The sequence below is a fragment of the Perca fluviatilis genome, chromosome 5 (genome assembly GCF_010015445.1).
Source record: "Perca fluviatilis chromosome 5, GENO_Pfluv_1.0, whole genome shotgun sequence".
NCBI lineage: Eukaryota > Metazoa > Chordata > Actinopteri > Perciformes > Percidae > Perca > Perca fluviatilis.
Genome location: NC_053116.1, coordinates 28,197,643 through 28,220,803, shown reverse-complemented (window position 1 = coordinate 28,220,803; position 23,161 = coordinate 28,197,643). Strand labels below are relative to the sequence as shown.

Sequence of the window (23,161 nt, the reverse complement as noted above, 5' to 3'; positions counted from 1 at the left end):
CATCAGACACTGAGGAAAAGAGACAACGAGCAGAAGCAAAAGAGAGAGAGAGAAAAGGGTGGAAAGATGGGGCCTCCTGTTTATGCTCTTCACTCAGATTAGATTGTTCAGAAGGGAGACAGTGGAGAGGTCAATCTTGCTTAACTCAAAGCCAATCTATGTCCAGTATCACTTATTTTTATTTATTTTCCTTTCAAAGGAGTGCTAGGCCAACTTCATTTTATTTTCACTTCAGCTGGCCCTGACATCAAATCGTATTCTCCCTTTTTCATTGCAGTGCTTTATTGGGTCCCTGGAGAGGCAGCAGAGTGGCAGACATGAACTAGATGAGAGCAGAGACGGGCTCTCACGAGGCTCACAGGGAAACTGAGCGCAGTAAACATTGTTTTCTTAAAGTACGACAGGCTAAATAAGGATCTGCCTGAACCTCAATGTTTAGCTGACATTTCCTGGTTGATCCAAACTCAAATAGACACTTTATACCATAGTAATCTTCTCCATAAACAAGTACAGAACAGTACAAGTATAAAAAGCACAGCAGAGAACTGAATGACAACTACATGCTGTTTATTGTGAGAAATATTCCAGCTTGCTGGCACACAGAAAACTTCTCAAAAACTAGAAACTGCACCAACCACCTCTGCATCTAGAGATATACACAAAAAAAAATTTCATAAAAAAAAAAAAAACCCCCCCCCCCCCACTCCAGACGACTCCTCTTCTTCTCCACGCTGTCCAGCTGGCTGTGGAGACGGATGGACACGTCCTTCGCCACCTGAGAGGGTGAAGAGGGAGGGATGGAGGAATTTTAGCTCAGTGTGTCAAACAATCATCCGTGCCAACTGCGCGGATGAATAAATGAATATTCTGCAAAACGCTTTACATACAGCATGGGAGCAAATAGGAACTAAATGAGAGAATACTTCATTTAGCTTCACATATTCAACTATAAGTCGGATTAATCTTTGGTTTTAGGTATGTGGTGGATTGGAAAGTTTGAAGCAACGTAACTTTTAATGTCTCCTGAAAGACAGCATTGTTTTGGATTAAAAGGAAGAGATGCATAAAAAAAAACGCATGTAATAAAAGACACTTAATTAAAAAACAAAAAAACACTTGCAAACACTGCCCTGAACTGAAATACTCACACTATTCACAAAAAAACATGTACACACTTAAAATGAGAGGATTTCTAAGACATATGACTCATATTCCCCCCCCCAAAATAAAGTACTTAAGGTGGAGTTTACAGTAAACTGATCTTCATTGCCAGTGCTGACAACAATAACCTTTAAACTGTCATCATGGGATATTGCTCAGGAGATTACTTTTCATGTTACTCATCTCTGTTCAGGTAAAAAAGATAGAAGCTTGGCTCTATTTACTTTCATTTTCAAGCGTCAGATATGTCCTAGGAAGGCTGCCAATGCAAACAGGACCAGAGTCAAATGCTGGTTTTGTAGCTGAGTCTACAAAGTGTGTCTTCTCTATCAGCAGGAACTTTTTTCCCTTTAAATCTAATAAAGCCAAAAGATAATTAATGCCACTCTGGCAGGAACTGATCTTTTATACATAATGTGATCTTATGAAAGTCTGATTGTTTCCCCCCTGAGGGGATTTATTCATTAAAAGTTTCCAATGTCAAAGAGTCAAACTAGGACAAAGTCAACTTCCTGGTGTTTGATATATAAACAGCACAACAGGAAACAAAATGCAACAGTACACAACTCCAGACTGATAACTGCATTATTGTTCAGTGGGGTTTATGCAGGTATAATGTAATGTATAATATTCAAAATTAGAATGGCTTTATTATGAGGCAAGTACAACAACTAACAGTAATGTTGTTTGCTTTAGTTATTTTTGGTCTGAATTTATTAGTGCATTAGATGATACATGAAGTGAGCCGTCGTGTTACACAAGCCCAGCCAATGGTTAATCTCCAGGTTTAATGCCCTAATGACAAATTGATGAAGTCAAAGCACACACTAAGAGCCAATATTGAAACACGGTGTGCTTTTCTTGACTTATGTTACTTGTTATAGTCATTAGACCAGCAGTGACATTTTGGATGGGCTTTTTGTCTGAGAAATATTGCCTAAAGAGGTTTAGGAACTAGGCAGTAATAAAAACCGCATAAAACCTCCTTTCTGACTCATGCTGCAATATACAAACGTATGCTTGTATCTGGTAATGGCTGAATTACATGCAGTAAAATTACTATTTGAGCAAAATCAATGACGTTATTAGTGCACAACGCAAATACAGTTAGACATCAGGGTTTAGGGTTGAGAGACCCGCACAAAAATCTGACAGCAAAACGGTAAAATCAGTTTTGGTATGATTCTAAATGCTTCAGGTGACTCCCACACTAAAAACAGATGTTCAACCATGCCTTTTGGTTATATAAAAAAGTTGAATATGAAAAGGATTTGATACAAATGCAGATAAAAGAGGTAATTTGCTTTAATAGATGTCAATTTAACGCTTCAAAATAATTGCTTAAGCTCAATTTAAACTAAACATGAGGGCCTTTATTCCAAAAGGCTGTATTAGATTTGATGAAATGAAACTTTAATGATTCCCATCAGGAGTTGAGTAAATGGATATATCAGGTTTTAGAAAAAAATGCCTGGTTAAATCAATCACTCAATAGCTCATAAATGTACTTAGACCCCATTAACCTCAATACTGATTTAATCTGCGGATGAAGGTCTTTAGTATCTGATGATTTAACAGTTTTGTGTTGATAGATTTTACTTTTATGTTAACAATTACTGAGAGTATGCCTTATTGATCATTCACAATCATTGTATTATGTAGTTTGTACTTTGATTTGGTCCCAGCTCCAAAAGGACATGAGAACATACATAAAGTGGTGACAACACAGAACCACTGCTCTGCACAAATGGCCTGCCAGCTGCTTTCATTTGATTATATGGAAACGAGGTGAAAAGCTCGGTCATTTCAAAGCACAGCATAATTTGGTAATAATATGACTTGGTAATTTATGTGCCCAAATGACTCTAACTATGTGGACCAGTAACACGTCTGAAAAGTGCCAACAAATCATTCATTTCACACATACAACACACATACCTTGAGGATATGAAAATCAAGTTTGCATCTGGATAATGTGTGTTATTCTATGAACATGTTACTTTTAGTAAATATATTATATAGTATATTCTGCACAAAGTGTGGAGGGAAGTCGGCAGCTCGGGTGTGATCACTGTATGAGAGAAAACATTTTTCTCACATCATACAAATTGTAATTATATGTGAGCTGCTGTCTGCATGTGTATTTTCTTTGTGTGTTTGCGTGCGTTTCACATTGGCACTGCTAATCTGCAAAATCTCTCTGAACACAATATGAATGTGTGTTTCTATGTCTGTGTCTGATCTGCATGTGTGTGTTTGAACCAGTGCGCCCCAGTGTTTCCCACAATGCTCCTCTGTACTGCCCACTCTCACTCTACCCAATGGCTCCCTGATCTCCACCATGCGCCAATTCATGTTTTAGTGTGTGTGTGTGTGTGGTGTGTGTGTGTGTGTGTGTGTGTGTGTGTGTGTGTGTGTGTGTGTGTGTGTGTGTGTACTGTGTATTTCTTTTTCTCCTCCTGAATTTCTCTGTCATTCAGATTCTTCAATAGTTCCTAATACTTTCCCTTGTACTTGTTCAGTCATGTTTTCCACTTCACCACTTGCCATCTAATTCTCAATTTTATTCAACTGTCACAGATCTTCTGACTTTATATTTATATATATATCAAATTTAGGTTGCAATCTTCTGATTTACAATCAAATGTATGACATTAGTGGGTTAACTTAAATCCAGTTCATTACAGCAATTTTATTTTCTGGTCAAAACACACACCTTCCTAATGCCATCACTGTTGTAAACATATGCTGAGTGCAGTATTTTGACAGTTAGCATAAAAGACGTACATCAAACTGTAACTTTCACACTCTACTACTGACTTCCAATTTAAAAAATTCAAAACCTCAGTCAAGATGTTTTCCTGAGGATGCCTTTAATAATTTATTGGTTTTCCAAGCTGTCACTGCAGCCTTCGCACCACCTTTTTTTCCAGCTGTACAGTAAGCAGCTCCTCCTCGTCATAATGTATATTGAACTGTAGGACAACTACATTTGGCACTGACAAATAATGTTGTCCTGCTGATAGTGGTGTCAGATCAGAAAACATTTATGTGTCGATATGGATGGAAGTTATATTATTTTATCATTTAATATTGAGGAAGTCCATTTATAGAAATAACTCTTTAATGTGCATGTTTCTTGTTATGAATATCATGACAAAACTGATGTTTCTGCATCTTATATGTCGACTGAAAATGACACTGGCTGGACGAATATGTGGTAAAAAAAACAAAACAATAACTAATATGTTCTGTTTTTATTGGACTCAAGTGTGGGACAATACAAAGAGGTGTAACTCAATAGATTTGCCTAATAATACAGCCACTTCTTTTGCGATGGTTGTGCAATTTACTAAAATCCCTGAACAGCCTGGTGCTGTATAGTTCCTGGGGGCTTAATTACATGGGATATACTTTATATTCCATTAGCAGAAAATGAAAGGAAGATGTTGTCAAAGTCTTGCTCACAATGTTGGACTGGCAGGCTGGGGGGTGCGGTGCAGAAACACAACAGCAGTGGAGCATGGAGATGAAATATGAAGATTCTTGGATCTCGCAGATTACCACTTTAACCAAGAGGAAATTTGCTCCATACAGTATGTCTCGCTCTCTTGAGCAGATGAAAAGTACACTTTAACATCGGCGTTTGTGTATTAAAACACAGAGGAGTTCTTAATGTGTGCTGGCTGAAAAGCCCCCGGAGCTTTATGTGGATCGGACGGACAGAAAATTTAATTGATTTACACTGTGTGCTTACTTTTGATCGGTGAATCAATATTTGAAAGAGAAAACAGCTTTTATTAAAGGGATGTTTTCACGACTGCAGGTTTATGGGTCTTCATCTCCCCTCCTCCAGCTCAACCTTCTCCTCCGCTCCTCCTCTTCAACACTCCTTTGTTGAGCATTTGACACTTAATAAATGCTGCATTGTTCCTCTATGTTAAAGACAAACGTGGAGGAATTTAACGCCATTGAAGCTGTGGTTTTACCCAGCAACTGAACTATAGGATGTGATTAGCATTCAGTCACGGTGCTGCCGAGCTGAGAAAGTGTGTGTGTGTGTGTGTGTGTGTGTGTGTGTGTGTGTGTGTGTGTGTGTGTGTGTGTGTGTGTGTGTGTGTGTGTGTGTGTGTGTGTGTGTGTGTGTGTGTGTGTGTGTGTGTGTGCGACAGAGAGAGTATGGAATCAGGAGAGTAGGAAAAACTCACCAGAAGCAGAGAGCAAGGATGTCTTGACTGTTCCTCATACTCACAACAAAACACACAACACACAAAAATAAAGGCCCCGGGGCAAACAGCAATATCATTCAACACGTGGCAGTTAGTCATCAAATAGATCTCTTGTACACTGTGTGTGGTTTGTGTGTTTGATTGCATTCAACAGCCAGTCTTGTTCTTCCTGTTAACCAGCCGCACACACACACACACACACACACAACAAAATACACACACACACACACACACACACACACACACAATCTACAGGGAGGAAGGTCGTTAAAGGGATGACCGTTATGGAAACACAACAGCAGCTGTGTGTGTGTGTGTGTGTGTGTGTGTGTGTGTGTGTGTGTGTGTGTGTGTGTGTGTGTGTGTGTGTGTGTGTGTGTGTGTGTGTGCGCACGCACGGGTGCTTGTCTTTGCGAGGATCAAATAGAGTTTTAAACTTAAAATAAGAGGACATTTTGTGTGGTCCCAAATCCAGGTTTAATGTTATATTTAAAGATTTGTTTTGTGGCATTTTAGGCCTTTATTTGACAGGACAGATTAGGCAAGAAAGGGGAGAGAGAGGGGAAATGACATGCAGCAAAGGGCCGCAGGTCGGAACTGAAACCGCGGCCTGAGCCTCTGTACATGGGGCACAGGCTCTACCATGTGAGCTAACCAGACGCCCCAGATAAATGTTGTATTTACAAACTAACCTTTTTTTCTGAAATGTCAGAGCATTAGAAAGTTGTCGTTGTACATTTAAACTCTGTTTAGGAGCTCGTCGGTTTAGGAGCAGTGGGCAGCAACAGCACAGCACCTGGGGGACAACTCCAGTGTTGCTTCAGAGCACTGACAGAAAAACACCCACTGTACTGAAACATTAATGTCTTTTGGTGTGGGAGGAAACATGCTTCAGTCAGCCCTGATGGGGTTTGAAATCAGGACCTTTTTTGCTCTGAAGCGACAGAAACAAACACAGAGCCACTCTGCTTGAAATTAATTTATCACACCACTTTGGCCACTTCAAAAAACAAGGTCAGCAGCAGATATTTGTTGTTTTAAAATGTAACTTGTGGCTGAAAGTGTTTCAAGTGATTTTGCCATGGTATTGTTTGTTTTTTCTTTTTTCAAATTTACCAAGAACATCAACAATTTTATTGTTGAATATATGTTGTAACTACAAACCTATTCATGGGTGCTCTATCACTAAGGCTTTTTGTCTGTCTCAGAGTATTTTTGCTTCCTGCAGTGGATTAGCCGTTCTGTTGTCAAGTAAAATAAGAACATAACCATTTATACTGATGCTAAATCTGACAGAAACACTCCTTCAATCTGCAGTTTTATTACCTCAGCACTCTATAGTGGCTTAGGCCTGCATGTTGTTCATCAAATCACAGACGATGACTCCACTGAAACTGAAAAGCATCTGAAGGCTTACAGTCAACCTTGGAGGTCACTATATCGTTTTTTTTTAATGAGCTAGGAAATATGCTTACAAAGTGTAGCTCCCTGTAGACTTATCGACTACCGGCTGTTCAGCTGAACCTCTTAGTTTATCACAGAGGAGAGTTCTTGCAGAATCAGCTCGTAGTTGCGCAGACAGATAAGGAGTGTTTTTGAATATTTCACAATCACACCGATGGTTCTTAAATGGCTGACAAACCAAAATAGACTGCTGCTCTGTCTCCGTACAGATCGGACAGGTTTCATTACATTTTCTGTTGCAACACATGAATAACAAATGAAAAAGTAACTTGTATTCAGTGATAAAAATAAGTGTTCATATCTTTCACTTAAGTATTAGAACAATAAAATAAATACTTCTGGTTATGGCGCCAAGTTTATAATTTGTTATTCTGTTATACTATGTGGTTTAACGAGACTGTCCTCCAATCAAAAACAATCCCATAGGTCGTTATGTACAAGCAGCAATTACGACCCATATATATATTGTTAGGCAGCACCTAGGTATGAGGATGTGGGTCCCATTTCCTGCCGCCACTAGGGACACTAATTAATGAAACACTCCAATTTGGTATGTATGGTTTGGAGGACTTGTTGGGACCTTTTGCAACATATCATATTTTATTAACTTTTTTTTTGCATGTACAGTCTTTAACGGCATCATTTCTAAATACAACCATAAGATAAATGCAGCAGGGTAAAATAAAGTGTAATATTTCCCCTTTAAACATTTTACAATAGAAGTGTAAAGCTGTACAACATGGAAATACTTAAAGTACAAAACTATAATAAAAGTACAAAGTACAAAACTATAATCAAAAAAAAAAAAAAAAGAGTAAATCTACATAGTTATTTTCCACCTCTGCTTCTGTAACATCCTCCATAGTTCTATGTGAAGATGCTGAACTCCTGGGAAACATTAGCTTCTGGTTACAATGTGCCTGGCAGAGAGTGGTGGTCAACTAAAGAGATACATTGGTTAGCGGGACAGATGACAAACCTTTATTCAGCATATAAAATAATGAATGACAACTTGGAACACCTTTTTGATATCTCTCTCATCCACACTGTGGATTTCCTGCAAAAGCCTCACATTGCATCAGTTTATCACTGCTGTTTTTGTGTGCGCGCTGTCATCATTTCAAAACAAGAAATAGTTTTACAGCCCTGGAGCACAGCCACTATAAAAACTTGTACCTTCAAGTCTGCTCAAAAGAATTGGCAGGATTTAACAGGAGGCTGTGAGTAACTGAGGTACTGTAGCACTGGCGTTGGTTACTTTTGATCCCGTTGACCTTTTTGACATTCGTCCAAAAATCTGGCCTCTCAACACCCATTTAGAGGATGTTACATCACAAGCAATATGCTCCGTGTCTATATATAAAACCATTATGTGTGAGAGAGAGAGAGAGAGAGAGAGAGAGAGAGAGAGAGAGAGAGAGGGCCAGTGGCGTGACAGCTGTTCCAGTACAGGCTGTTATCCATCTATCTTTGGATAAAGAGAGAAGAGAGAGGGAGGTGACAGAGGGAGGTGGAATGTGATGAATTCCCACAATCCTTGGCATGTCAATTGGCAGTTGGAAAAGTGTGATCTCACCTCCAATATGAACAGCCATCATCCCGTCCATCCATCCATCCGTTCATGCATGCATACATACATACATACATACATACATACATACATACAGAGGGCCGTTATATCCAGTGGTGCAGATACAGTACTTAATATCATAGCACTACTATGATATCAATATCCTATATGCTATGATAGCTTTTGGATTTCTCCCGTTCCGAAACAGTGCGCATGGTGCTCTATTGAGACGCTCAATCACCAGTACAACCAAATCATTTTTCACATTCACACACTCTAATTTTCATTCTCATTTTCAGTAAAATGCTGCACTATAGAGCCCATCTGTGGTGAAGGATAACTGCGCAACAACATAGCAGACTAAAGTACTGTTAAGAAAAGATCAGATTTTGATCGGCTTTATTTTAGCCCTAATGGATCTGTTAAAAGATGTCCTGATAGGCCACAATACCAATACTTAGGATTGGCTTGGGACATCTCTGGGTGGTGTCAAAACCAAATAGAGCAAAGTACTAGATACAAGTACTGTGTTAATCCGCTCTAATGTAAGCTGCAAATGTTAGCGTGCCCTGTTCACTAGCAAGTAGCCAAGATGCTAAATTAACAGAGTTTAGAGTAACAATAGCGAGTCTTTTGTGCTCACCATTTGGTTTGGGGCTGTTTACACACCAGTAACTCCATCCAAGCTTGTGTTGCATAGTGTTACATTTGCCAAAATCATCTATTCTTTATCGTTTTCACTTGTAAAAGTAAATCATACTGTTATAAATCTAATAACGGTGTTCCTCCATCAAAGAATGTTTTCCTATAGTTATCTTTCAAACTGTCAAAGGGTTATATTGGCACAAATAACATTTAAATTAAATCTTTATTTATAGTTAATAAATAACTATAATTAATAGTTAATAAACTGTACTTCCTATAGTGTGCATTAGTGGGGGTTGGGATGTGTGTTTGTTTTGTGTGTGTGGAAGACTTTACTGGAGCTCATACAGAACAAGAAGTAAACAGAATCCAATGTTCTCTCTCTCTCCCTCTCTCTCTCTCTCTCTCTCTCTCTCTCTCCCTCCCTCCCTCTCTCTTCCACACACACACACACACACACACACACACACACACACACACACACACACACACACACACACACACATACACACACACACACAGATAAATCTACCGGATACTGCTGCTTTCAAACTCTAATCTAATGACTGTGTGTGTGTAAGCTCCTGTGCTCCTATCTTTGTGAGGACCAGTTTGAGTATAAGACCTTGAGATTGAGGACCTTTTTGAAAAGTGAGGTCTGATTCTTACTTCTTTGAAATGTCTTTGCTCTCTGAAAGTTAAGACTTGGAGTTGGGCATGTAGTTGTGAAGGTTAGGGTTAGACACTAGTGAATCTATTATTTCAATTAGGGTCCTCAACTATAGCAGTATATGCTATATGTTACTGTGAGGGAGTAAGGGAGGTAGGATGATGAAAGCTCATAATAACACATACAGGAAGCACACACACACACACACACACACACACACACACACACACACACACACACTACACTACACTACACTACACTCTGCAGTAGCAACAGATGATGTATCTATAGTATAGAGATGGTATGGTCATGGAAGGGTGAGTGGGTGGACTAAACTGAGACAAGCTCCAAAGCCAAGCAAGAAGGAAAATACAAGTATAAATGTTTGGGCCTGGTATTAAAAACAATGGACTACATCAAATAATTACATGTATTCACTGTATAAATAATGTTTACATTACCAATAGCACTGACTGTACACAGGTGGCACGTGTAGCAAAAATGTTATACATATGTACCATGAAGCTGTCCTGGTTTACAGCCACTGCTGTAGTGGTCTGTGCTCTCTCCTTATTTGGGCAACCAGCAAGTAGCTATGCTAAACACATCCTGGACCACTCTCCATACTGAAGGCAAAGAAATAAAACTGTTATCTATATTACCTTATGAGACAAAAAACTAACATATTTTCCAAACTGTTGGATATGCTTTTAAAGGATGTGTTCACTCAAACTACAAGCAAACACATTTTCTCACTTTCGGGTAGTTTATAGTTGGCCCTTCAAGGCGAATGCACAACTGATTCTCTCTGGAGATAAGGTGAAGTACAACTGCTGTGTTGACATCATGAGAATCCTAACAACTATTTCCTCTGTATGTGTGTGTATCCAGATGTCTGTAGCCTGTGGGAATGAGAGAAGTGTGTGAGAAGGACAGGAAATGATGTCAGACATTCTCATGGAGAGTTTGACAGCCATAGCGCGCGCACACACACACACACACACACACACACACACACACACACACACACACACACACACACACACACACACACACACACACACAATTTGTGTGCATTTGTACGTAACTGAGTCATAACAGCAGGGCCTTAAAGCATCAACAGCAGTTAAGCCAATTACTTTTATAAAGCAGCTCAGTGTAGAGCAGCTCAGTGAGTTCACGGTCAAGTTTGACTGTGACACGTCCAACAGCAGGACTTTACCTTCAAACAGTGAGGAAGAATTTTTGAAACACCATGTCATCGACCAAAATGCATTTACTACATTTGTCTCGTATAACAAGGGCATTTATTGTTTTCCCTGAGGGACTTTCAGTAATCAGCATAATAATCACCAAGTCATTTGCCTGTTATCCCAAATTATTTCTCCCCACTTTGTATTATATTAAGCGTTTTCAGATTTGTACTCATTCCAAGAATGGCTCATTTAGTGTAGAGTCTGGCAATCAGCATCTTCTTGCAGTAGGAATAATCACTTTTTAAAAAACTGAGCATTACATGCATGCTAAATATTAAAGTTGCTTTCGTCACATCGCATCCTTTTCTGCAGCCATTTGCACTTATCACAACTATAGGGCTTAAATCAGTTGTTCCCAACTTTTTTGGCCCTGGAACTGTTAAATACAAAGAAATGTGGACTTGCAACCAAATATTCAGGTTGCATCTGTCTATGATCTGTAAGCAAAGAATGTTTTCCCCTTTTTGTATTGTTTGATTTGAGTAATTTCATCTTATGACCCCCTTAGATTCATCTTGAGAAGCCTTGGGGGTACCCCCATCACCCAGGTTGGAGGGAGGACCATCTAGCTAACAACTGCTAAATTGCGTTCTCTTTCCAATCTGTACTACTAAATAAAGCAGAAGCAGTTAACGTACTGTTAGCATGCAAGTTAGCTTTATGTGATGTGGTAGATAATAGCGTATGCTTTGCTGCTTGCTAAGGTGAGGTAGCTGAAGAGGATTGTTGGCTGGTGCTTGTTGGGTTGAGCAGCGTGCTGCCAGTGATAGCAACATGCTAATGGGCTTTATATGTTGTTAGCTGGTTGCTGTTAGCGGAGTGGGTGCTGGTAAAGCATTCTCTGCGTCGTGGGCCCAACTCAACGAGTTGCACTAGCATTTAGCATCACAACAAATAGTATGTTGGAGACAGATGGAGGATTTGGATGTCCAGAAATCCACAGCTTTTGCAGCTGCTACTTTTAGCATTCATACTCATGTTATACTTGAGTTAAAGACATTAAGCACACCCAACTGTTTACAGTCATTGTCATTTTTTTAATGCTACTTGAGTTATTTTCCTGTAGAGCTGAATCAGTATTGAGTCACAGAGGCTGGAGTGAGTGTCTGGTTTTATAAGGCTAATGATAAAGGCACCAGAATAAACAGAGGAGTGACTGTAAGAGGCTGGCAAAAGAGAAGCTTAGCATGGGATTAACACACACACACACACACACACACACACACAGTAACTTGACCTTCTGTCTGAGTCTTGGCTCTGGCGGCAAGACGACACAATCAGCCATGTGTTGTGACAGAGGTCAGGTTTGTCTCCTTGCAGTGTATATGTTGTTAGTATCTTGTGTTTATGACCCTTCTTTGCTAATGCAGCCAACAGATACAGACCTCACTTGTTTGTTTTTAAAAGTTTTGTCTTTCTATTTCCTCCATTATATCTGACCTCATTCTCCCACTCCTTATCCCATCACTACCATTGGCTACTAAAGATTTAAATTCAAGTCAGACCTCCATTCAAATCAACTAATCCTTCCTGAATACCTTGTTTTCCCCTCCTCTATTTTTGTTTCTGTTTCTTTTTGTTTCTTTCTCTTAGTTTCTCTCTTTTTTGCATCTCTCTTTTTTCTCTCTCTATGTATTCCTCCCTGCGTCATCCTCCCTCTCTGATTGGCTGATTTGAATTTTCAAAAAGTGACCAATCCCCTTTTTTTTCACACTCAGAAACACAGGATGTACACTCATCCTTTTCCCTCCCTCCCTTCCTTCCTCCCTCATTCCTTCCTTCCTTCCAAAACAACCAGATTGTGAGACAGCACTGGAGAGACAGACAGCAACAGCCGGCGGAAAGCCCTTGGAGAGTGACATCACAGTCTCACTCTCACACTCTCTCTCTCAGGGTATAAAGGCCTCATTGTATCCTCTATCACATGAAAAAATGTTGCCGGAACGCTGTGAATTTGACAGAGTGTACCCATATAGTCCAGGGTCACCGTGACAAAACACACAGAAGCTTTACCCTGCATTCACTTTGTCAGTTTGTTGTGTATAACCGGCCTTTACCCGGAATTCCTTAAGTGATTGGGATGACTGGTGTGTATGCATCCTGTAAAGGACGCTAGTTAAAGAGAGCGTTGTCTGTATGTACATTTGCTGCACACGTGTGTTTGTGGAGATGGAATGCTGGTTTCTGAAGTAATCTGTGTATGCCTGTTAAATGTGCGAGGTCAATTGAGAGTCCTAATGCAGCGTTCAGTGTTTCTTAGCCAGTGTGATGATTAGTATATATAGTATATATATTTTAAACAGGGAAATTCCTTAAACAAATTAGACCTGACCTCACCAAATTAGACCTGACCTCACCACATTCTCGTGATTTTAACAGTGTGAAGGAGAAGGGTCAAAAGAACGGTTGCAAAATATGTAAAAAAATACATCAAAAACACAGCATGTATGTAACAACAGTCACATATTTAAAGTCCTTAAAGCAAATCTGAATGGCTTGTTAAATCCCATTTTGTCTGATGTAGGCAGCCCACAAAAACCTGACTAGTTTGTGGGTTAGTAGGCACTCCAGATACACAAAAAAGTGAGTTTTTCATGATATGCCCCCCCCCCCCATGTCTGGTCATGTAACCATCAATACATATAGATACGGATATTATTTTCCTATTCAGATCATCTTCGCTTGCTTTTCTGCAAAATTCGAATAGCAGAACCTAAATGAAAGTTTTGACACAAGTGGATCTTTATCTACATAAAACTTAACAGAAGAATACAAAATGCCTAGCTGAGAGTGGCCTTATACAGATTAAGATAACATATCTATTTTTAAACATTTACACACAAACTGAGTTTTGATTTCTGGAGGACGAAGACTTTTAGTAGAAGCTATATAAGCTTCCTTGCTATTTTTTGTATCTGTTGTTATTTAAGAGCTCAGTGTTTTGGGAATAGAGACTATGCACTTCAAAATCAGTAAATAAGATTACAGCCACACTAGGACATCTTATTCCAGATCTCACTTTCTCTATCCTGCTTCCCATATAGAATACTGTATATTTTGCGTGAAGCTGAGACACAACTTTAGAACCTCTTCCAGTGCCACACACAGCTCCATGTAGCCATTTCAATCACTCTCTCTCAAAACACACCGACACTTACTTTGACGTCTTGCTCCAGCGTTCGTATCAGTTCTCCATCCACTTGCCCTGTTTGGGCCACGCGGAGAGAGCGCCGCTCTGCCTTCCTCAGCCGGTACTGCAGGATGCGGCAGGTCTTATTAGCCTAAGAAACAGAAGCATTTTTTTGGATGATGTTATGTGTCATCTGTCAAAGCCCTTTTTGTTACTTTGCTTCATGTTCTAGCGCCTTCAGGGAAGATTCGCCTTGCAGCAGCTATTAAAATTCCAAAGAAGACATGCAGACATCCATAATGCACCTGGCCTTGTGTCACACCTCTAGCTCAAATATGACATTGCCTGTTTCAAAACATTTTGCAGCCTCTGCCCGTTTTATACATTTAAAGTTCCAAATCAGGATATCACCCCAAAATGAGAGCACAGATTCAACGAGTGTGCTTTCACTTAGTCGGTCTGTCCTCCCGCAGTTGTACCTGCTCCAGCTGTTGCCGTAGGTCCTGCAGCTGGTAGACGTCATCCTCCATGTACATGTCCCTCATCTCCAGCATCTCAGACCGCAACTCCTCCATCTCATCCTGGAGACAGTGGAGAAGAGAGAGTGTGTAAGTGAATCTATCATTTTAACAATACTCCTCTGATATCAGCCAGCAGGGGAAAGAGCTGTTATGTTGTAGAGACTTCTAACTGACTGTAAATCCAAGTGTAGACAGCATTATGTGCACATATGTGGACCAGAAAGGGAATCCTTTAATGTTTAAAAGGTTCCATGGCACTCTTTGGATGCTTTTATATAGACCTTAGCGATCTCCTAATACTGTATCTGAAGTCTCTTTCCCGAAATTCAACCTTAGTGCAGAATTACAGCCACTAGAGCCAGTCCCACAATGAGCTTTCCTTAGTATGTGCCATTTCTGTGTCTGTAGCTATTTAGGAGGAGAGAGGGGGGACAAGGTGGAGGGTGGGAGTGTGACCTTGACCAACTGCCACTTTGCTCGGTTGAAAGCCGTGATGTCTCTCTCTCATGGGTGGGCCAAATTCTCTGGGCGGGCAAAGCAGAGAAAGGGGAGGTAACCTCGCTCCTTATGACCTCATAAGGAGCAAGATTCCAGATCGGCCCATCTGAGCTTTCATTTTCTCAAAGGCAGAGCAGGATACCCAGGTCTCGGTTTACACCTATCGCCATTTCTAGCCACTGGGGGACCATAGGCAGGCTGGGGGAACTCATATTAATGTTAAAAAAACTCATAAAGTGACATTTTCATGACATGGGACCTTTAACAGGAGTCATTAGAGCTTTTAGCATCTTTGTCATTGATGCAAGACAATCATCAAAAAATCATCATCCATTAACCTTGTTCATAATCCATCCCATCAATCGCTGCTCGCTATCATTAGCAGTCATATCTTTGTCTACGTCATCCTTATTATCAGGATAGCTATTACAACAATTAGTATCTTCTTTAAATGAACTGCTGTGTAATATCCTCTCAAGTTAGATAAAAAGGGACCATCAGAAATAGAGATCTACATGATATAAGTAGCAGAATGGCGTACTAAGTAACATAATATGATACTGTATTGATTCTCCTTTCTCTCTCCCACCCAGGACGTCAAAGATGACCTTAGATGAAACTCTTAGCAATCCCTGCAGGGAAATTGACATTAAGTAAAAGAAATTCCTACACTCTAAAATATGAACTAAAAATAAGTAGTAAAGAAGTCAAATCTAAACAAACATTTTCAAAAAGGTATGAAATGCCACTAAAAAAATCAGCCAGTATGTGATCTTAATTTACAGTAGTGTTGCTATCTACCTCTCTTATAGACATCATAGAGACAAATTAATCATTTCAGCCTGACACCATGAATTGCATCATTACTTTAAAACACATTTAAGGTGCAGCTCTTGTATTAGCGAGTGTGTCTGCACTGAAATGAACCACACCCCACCAGAAAAAGTCGGGTTGATGGGCTTTATGGGACAGCAGGTGGGGTGTTGCACAACGGTGTGCTTCCAAGAGTGTGCAATGTGTGTTGTGTGGGATGTGTAAGCAAAATAAGGAGTACAAGCGGCTGTAGTAGTAGTGCTATCAAAATGTACTACAGTGGAGAATGTGGGTCAGCCTCTGCATGACTATCCTCTGCATTACTGTGTGTGTGTGTGTGTGTGTGTGTGTGTGTGTGTGTGTGTGTGTGTGTGTGTGTGTGTGTGTGTGTGTGTGTGTGTGTGTGTGTGTGTGTATATAAAGAGGTTTGTTGATCAAGCTGAAATAGACTGCAGCAAGGAGCAATCTGTACAACACTGACCACTGTGCTGCACATCTGCAATACAGAGGAGAGAGGCAGAGATGAAATTTTTTTTAAAAGTAGGAAAAAGAAAAGGTAAAAGGAAAGGCACGATGGGAGAGGAAAGAGTTAGAACGTGAAGTGAAGGAAAAGAAATAGAAAGAAAGGAAAGAAATATCCCTAAAAATAAAGAAAATGGGAGTATGAAAAGGAAAGGGGAGGAAAGAAAGAAAGAAACAGAAAGAACAGAATTAAAGAAAAGAAAGAAAATGGCAGAAAAGAAAATGGAGCCAAGGACAGAGAAAAGAAAAGGGGTAGAAATAGAAAAACCAGGGATGGTAAAAACATCATGAGCATGAAAGAAATGTAGACAGGGAGGGAGATGAAACAAGACAGCAGAAAGCGAGAATGTGAGGACACGAAACGAGGGAATCACAAGTTAATGTGGTGAGAGACTATGAGAGAAAGAGAGGTGTCCCGCTGACCTGCTTTACACAGCTAACTAAAAAAGAAAAGGGAAGATTGTTGCTGTCATGTGAGCAGTCGGCCAGTCAGGAGATTTAATCAACCAATCAGCTGTTATATTTAAGTGAGCCAGACTGGGCAGTGTTAGAAAGCAGAGCTCACAAACATCTGCTGTGATAACGGTCCGTCTACCTGCTGTAGGACAGAACCGGGCCAGCTGTTACTCCCATCCAGTCTTTTCCAGTCTTTGTGCTAAGCTAAGCTGGAAATGGGCCATGGATGGGGATGTGGATGGGTTTCATGTTTGTTTAACCAGGCAGTGCCACTGAGACTACTGAAGGAAGCATGACACATAAACACAATAGCTGCCATCATGAGTCTGTCATGTGTAGTATCCTCTTGTATATTTCTAGTGTCAACATACCAGAGAATAAAAAAAGCCTTAAAATCTGAGTGTTTATAAAGCATTTACAATGACTTCAAGATTCAAAAATTGCCTCAAAACAATACAGGAGAATAAATTGCCACACAGTGACACCTGTACTACCATGGCAATTCTTTGCAATGTAAAATATTGTGAATATTGAAAGATATGAGTGAGTAACTAGGCTGACACAGTCATGTATACATGCTACGCCTGCACAGATGCTCAACTATTATCTTAAATTGTAGTCACAGGACAGAGATTCCTAAAAAGAAAGGCTCAACTTTGTGACTCTGTCAGGTTGGAGATCAGCAGTAAAGACCTACATGCTGTTTATCTTGTCTAAGTGCAGCATGTGGACCCAAGTGATAATTTAATTATTTGTTTGGGTTCCTGCTGAGCAAGAGCTGCTTTAACATGGTGTGTGGATGGTAGGAATGACAGACAATCAAACTGCTGTTAGCATGTTGCCTAGCTATACGTAATAAGGGATGCAGGTAGCTGGAAGATTTGACTGTGTACCAACCATGTTCTCTTACAGCTTCAACATGTTGAGCACAAACATCATATACGATGAAATTTAATTAATAATTGCAGAGATTTCAGCAGCTATTGTCTTGATCTTTTATTACAGATTAAATGTCACACAGTCTGCACCAACAAACAGTCAGTCTATTGATATGCACTATGTGATGCTATAGCCGAACATAGACCGACATAAAGTCTGCATGTCAGAGAAAAAGGATGAACATTGTGTGTGCGGAGTTGGAGAGTGTGGATTAGAAGCTGGATCTAGAAAAAAATCGGACACAGAGAGAGAGATTGAGGGGGGAGCCTGACACCACAGCAGCATGTTGTTTTCATCTTCTGATTACTAACCAGGTGTTCCTCGCAGCTGCAAAAACAGACAACCACACTCACTTCACTGCCAGGCCTCCCATGAGGCTTTGGGGTGGTCCAATAAGGTAGCTCTGTTACATGCTGTCCTATATATTCAGGCATTAGCTGAGTGAGAGTGAGAAAGCAGGCCTGTGATTCCTTTTAACATCTGAAAAGACTTCAATAAATCATGATTTTAGACAGACAGCACATGTAATCAGACATAGGGCAACAACTAATGATTATTTCCGTGTAGAGGACATCTTCAAATTGCTCAATTTTGTCCCTACCAACAGTCCACAAGCCAAGCTATTCAATTGACATTGATGTAAAAGAAAGAAAAGCAGCAACTCCTCACAATTGAGAAGTTAGAACCAGCAAATGTTTGAAAATGTTGCTTGATTAATGGCTAAAAATCAACTACTGAACACTAATCCTAATGGTTTTGTTGGCTAGCATAACTAAAAGTAACAATCTAGGGAATATCATGATGATGATATCAATCAAGATTATTCCTCGTCTTTTCAGAATTGTCATTTCATGTCTTAAGGCATCATGGCTTGTGTTTACAAGAGCAGCAGGGGTGATTTAAAATGTATCACGTCACCATAGTTATCAATTAGAAACCCTTCTGCTGTGTGGATCCATCTACATGGTGAAGGTCCACCAAGAATCTAAATTCTCCAACACTGTTGCAGAGCTCACTGAGAAAATAAGTGGTGGTCCTCCTGTTTAGACTGTGGATCAATCACCCTCTACAATCAATCTCTGACAATTATTGGCATGTCTGGTAACTGCCATATAGTGCTTAGGGACATGCTAATATAATTGATCTTTCGCCTAATCAATCACTCTCAAGGCTGGATGGATCTGCTCCACCGGTGGATACACGTTACATCCCACTGCCTGCGTACCTGTGGGAGCTGAGAGATGCTTTTAGTACCAAAATCTGATGACATGCAATCCCACTGTGAGGCCTTGATGATGGTGCAGTGATTCTCTGGTTACTGTTTTGAGTGCTGATGTTTTGGTGTTTGTCAGTTTGACAAAACAATGGACATTTTTGTACGGATGTCAAATTTTCAGAATACATGATTTTGACCATTTTGTGTAAAAAAAAAGAAAAAGAAAATTCTCATCTGATACCTTGGTAAATTAGCAGCAATGCAGAGTTATATTTCACTGCAGGCTTCAGAGTCTGATGACCCCTGGTAAAATGACATCCTCACCTCCATCATGTGAGTTGGGGGAAACACAACTGACAACACTGGCTGCCAAATTATGTTGAAAAGCCACTATCTGCCCAAAATACTACATCCACACATTATATCTTACTCTTTAACATACACCTGCAATATTTCACATTTCCTATTGCTCATGCAGGTATTCCATATGAAACATCCATTCTGAGGCTACAATGCTGCATGTTTTGCTCTTGTGCTACTGATACTCTCTCTATTCAAAACATCATCATCATCCTTGTAGTGTGTAGCCTTTGATGACATCCAAAGGCATACCCTATCTAAACTGGGAAACAAGTAAGAGTGAACTGGTAAATAAACCCAACAGATAATAAAAAATAAAAAAAACATGATTCTGACAGAAAGAGGATTTAGTCTTTGCATTATGGACTAAAAGCAAAATGCCAATGAGAAATTCTAATTAACACATTCATAGCTGGACTTACTTTGAGGTAATCATTCTCAGATCTCAGCTCTTCTATTTCCCGGACAAACTCCTCATGCATGCCGTCCATAAACTCCTCTGTAAGGTCTGAGAAAGCCAGGGACGTGCTGGCAGGTACCCTGCTGTCAAACGAGGTGACCGACCGCTCCTCGCCGGGGGATATGCTCCCTTCCCCAGTCTCCACGCCCAGGGAGAGCCGCTCCTTGTAGTCTCTCTCCGCGGAAGAGCAGGTGGTCTTGGCGGCGGCTTGTTGGCTAGCTTTATCCGCCAACACGCCATCCCTGAGTGGCTTGTCTCCGTCCGGCCCACCGCCCCGGCTGCTCCTCGATTCGGCGTCACTGCTCACAGCGTCCGCGGAGAGCTTGTTTTCCTCAGAGGCGCAGTCCGATAGCTCGGAGCTACTGTCGGTCGGGGAGAGCTTCCCGGTGGCGCAGCCAGAGTCCTTAGATAAATCATCGGATCCTATGCTAGCGTCCGACACCTTTCTCCGTCCTCCGGTGCTCTTGGTCGCCTTGGCCGTCTTCGACAACGCGGCGCAGGAGGAGGATTTGCCCGCCGGTTTGCCACCACCGCTCTTCTCCGCTTTACCGTCCTTTCCAGCAAGACTTCCCACGGGACTGCGCCTGGAAATGCGGCTACCCAAGTTGATGGCTCCCGGCTTGACGCTCAGGGTTGGGGTCCCAATCCCTCCGCGGATCTTGGTAAGCGACCAACCGGGTACATCCTTTGGTCTGGCCGGGGACGGTGCCCGGTTTATCTTCTTCTTTTTCTCGCCCGGAGGCTGAGCGGACACCATTGCAGAGAGCTCCGCAGTTTCAGGCCGGGGGTTTGGCTGCTGCTGCCCGGGCACCGCGTGCTGCGTCTGCCCACTGTCCGAGCCCTCTGTCCCGCCTCCGCTTTCCATCTTCTGTCGGAGATGGAGTCTCCGTTCCTTGGGCGAGGCGAAGACGAGGTGAGTCGGAGAGTTATGGACATCAACCCCCTTTGTTTTTGTCATTCATTCCGTTTAGGCCGAAACAATAAAAACTGAAATAAAACCTCCTATACGGGGAAACAGGAGGCAGAAGTTGGAGTGTGAATAAACAACTGCAGAGCAACACAAAAGGAGGGGATCCTCGCTCCAGCCACAACGAGCTCCTGTAGTGCAACAAGGCGAAGAAGCAGGAAGCGAAGTCCAAAAACAACAGAAACGCAACCTATCAGGCCTGATCCAATTTATCACAAATTGATGAAATGAAATAAAATATTCCGCTTTGTTCTGAAAGATCATCCCCTCCTCTCATCAGGATATCTGTCTAGCCGGTTAGGCTACTGCTCAGAGGAGTTGTGGCTGAGAACAGAGAGAGGCAGTGTGGTGGATAGGTCTACCCTCTCTCCCTCTTTCTCCGCCCAGATAATGGGATGTAGCCCTGGAGGAGAGAGAGAGTGAATCTCATTTTGCAGCTCTCTGTCGCCACCATTGCAGGATGGATTATGTAGGAGCTATAAGGGCCCCTTATAAGGAGCAGTCAAAAATAATGAGTATGGGGATGCTGTGAGAGATGCATAAAGAGCAGGATGTACCCGCTATGCATTGCTTTAAAGCCGAAACGATAGTCTATATCCAATGATAATTTTTGGATAGGGGCAATAACATTTAAAATACACTTTACTTATTTATGTACAGGTCAGTGTATGAAAAGCAATAAGTGTGATAGCCAGAAACCACTCCTCGAAAATGACACTATCCATTAATTGTGCAGACCCCTCTTCACCACACCATTTTGCTCCTGTCTGCACACTGTAGCCTGAGACAATTTGCAACTCAAGTCCCTAGAGGGGCTTTCCAACAAGGTATATAACAGTCAATCAAAACGTGACAATCCTTTTTCAAAATGGCATTTTTGCAACAAAATGCACCACTTGAAATGCTATTTTAAAGCAGCAAAAACACACTGATGTACTTTATACAAAACACTGCTCTCTTCAGTACTTTTTATACCTATTTTCTCATACAGGCTTCTGTAAAAGATTGTTTTGGTACAGAACATACATTTTAATGCATGCAAAAATAGAAAGGCTTCAGAAAAAAACACAGTTAATCTTTTTCCCATTTCAGGTTTTTACAAAACAAAAAAAACACAATGGACTGACCCCACCTCAATGTCTCCACACACCTCTTCCATTGTTTGCAGAAGAGGGATGTGGGGATGTGGTTGGCCGTCGTACACTTTCCAACGCCTCAATCGGATTGAGAAATGGGGAGTAGGGGGTCAAGTATACAACCGTGAAGTTCCAGTATTGTGGTTGGTGAACCAGTCCTGGACCAGAGCAGCCTGGTGGAAACTAACATTATCCCAGATGACAACAAACCTGGGCTGCTGTCGTCCGTCCTGAACAACTAGATTGTGTAGTGCATCCAGAGATGTGATTATGTGTGCAGTAATTGTAGGGACCTGGAGTGGCATGGTGATGGAGAACCCCTTGAAGACTAATGACGGCCCCCAAGGTGATCATGTTTTTGGGTTTGTTGCCAATTTCAAATAGTGTTTTGCATTTTGAAGAGAAGTGTTTTTTCCAATGATTGCAAGAGTTTTCATTCTTGTAAGAAACAGTGTGTAGTGATTTGCAAGAAGTGCGTTGCAGAATTGCAAACAAAGTGCAAAGCAGAAAACGTGTTAGTACTTTTGGCGCCTTTGTTTAAGGCATGGTTACAAAAGTTTAAGGTTTTGATGCTTTTGTCTAACCATTGACTTTTAGTGTGTAAGCTATTGGCAAAAACTGTAATGCAAGAGGATATGCTAATGCTATGTCTGTACAGTATGCAGTATTTCTGTATACAGACATGTTCACAACTGTTCACATCATGATTAATACTGCAGGATGCCACACACATGGTAACACAGTACAGTAAATCTCAGGTTACCTCCCTCTATGTGTGTGTGTGTGTGTGTGTGTGTGTGTGTGTGTGTGTGTGTGTGTGTGTGTGTGTGTGTGTGTGTGTGTGTGTGTGTGTGTGTGTGTGTGTGTGCGTGTGTGTGTGTTGTGTGTGTGTGTGTGTGTGTGTGTGTCAGATATCAGCTAGAAAGAGAAGAAAGCCCAGGATACCCCAGTCAACACATTTTCTGCAGTTACTAAAACACAGCCTACTTCTCTCTCCCCAAAGCTAAATGGATACAGGAAGCCTGAGGTTAATGCATTCAACCCTGCTGCAACCACCTGTTTTTATAACAAACAGATAGTATTATTAAAGGTCCCATGGCATGAAAATTTCACTTTATGAGGTTTTTTTAACATTAATATGAATTCCC

The 23,161-nt window shown here is 41.0% G+C and overlaps 1 protein-coding gene across 1 annotated transcript in view; it reads right to left on the bottom strand.

The window, feature by feature from the left end:
• Positions 1-21,231, bottom strand: part of soga1 (suppressor of glucose, autophagy associated 1) — a 104,706-nt gene extending 83,475 nt beyond the window's left edge. The window contains exons 1-4 of the mRNA XM_039800448.1: positions 19,873-21,231; positions 14,605-14,706; positions 14,154-14,276; positions 705-775 (exon numbers count right to left, since the gene is read on the bottom strand). Coding sequence (XP_039656382.1) covers positions 705-775; positions 14,154-14,276; positions 14,605-14,706; positions 19,873-20,868 — 1,292 coding nt within the window. The 5' untranslated portion in view covers positions 20,869-21,231. The remainder of the gene's footprint in view (positions 1-704; positions 776-14,153; positions 14,277-14,604; positions 14,707-19,872) is intronic.
• Positions 21,232-23,161: the final 1,930 nt, after the last annotated feature.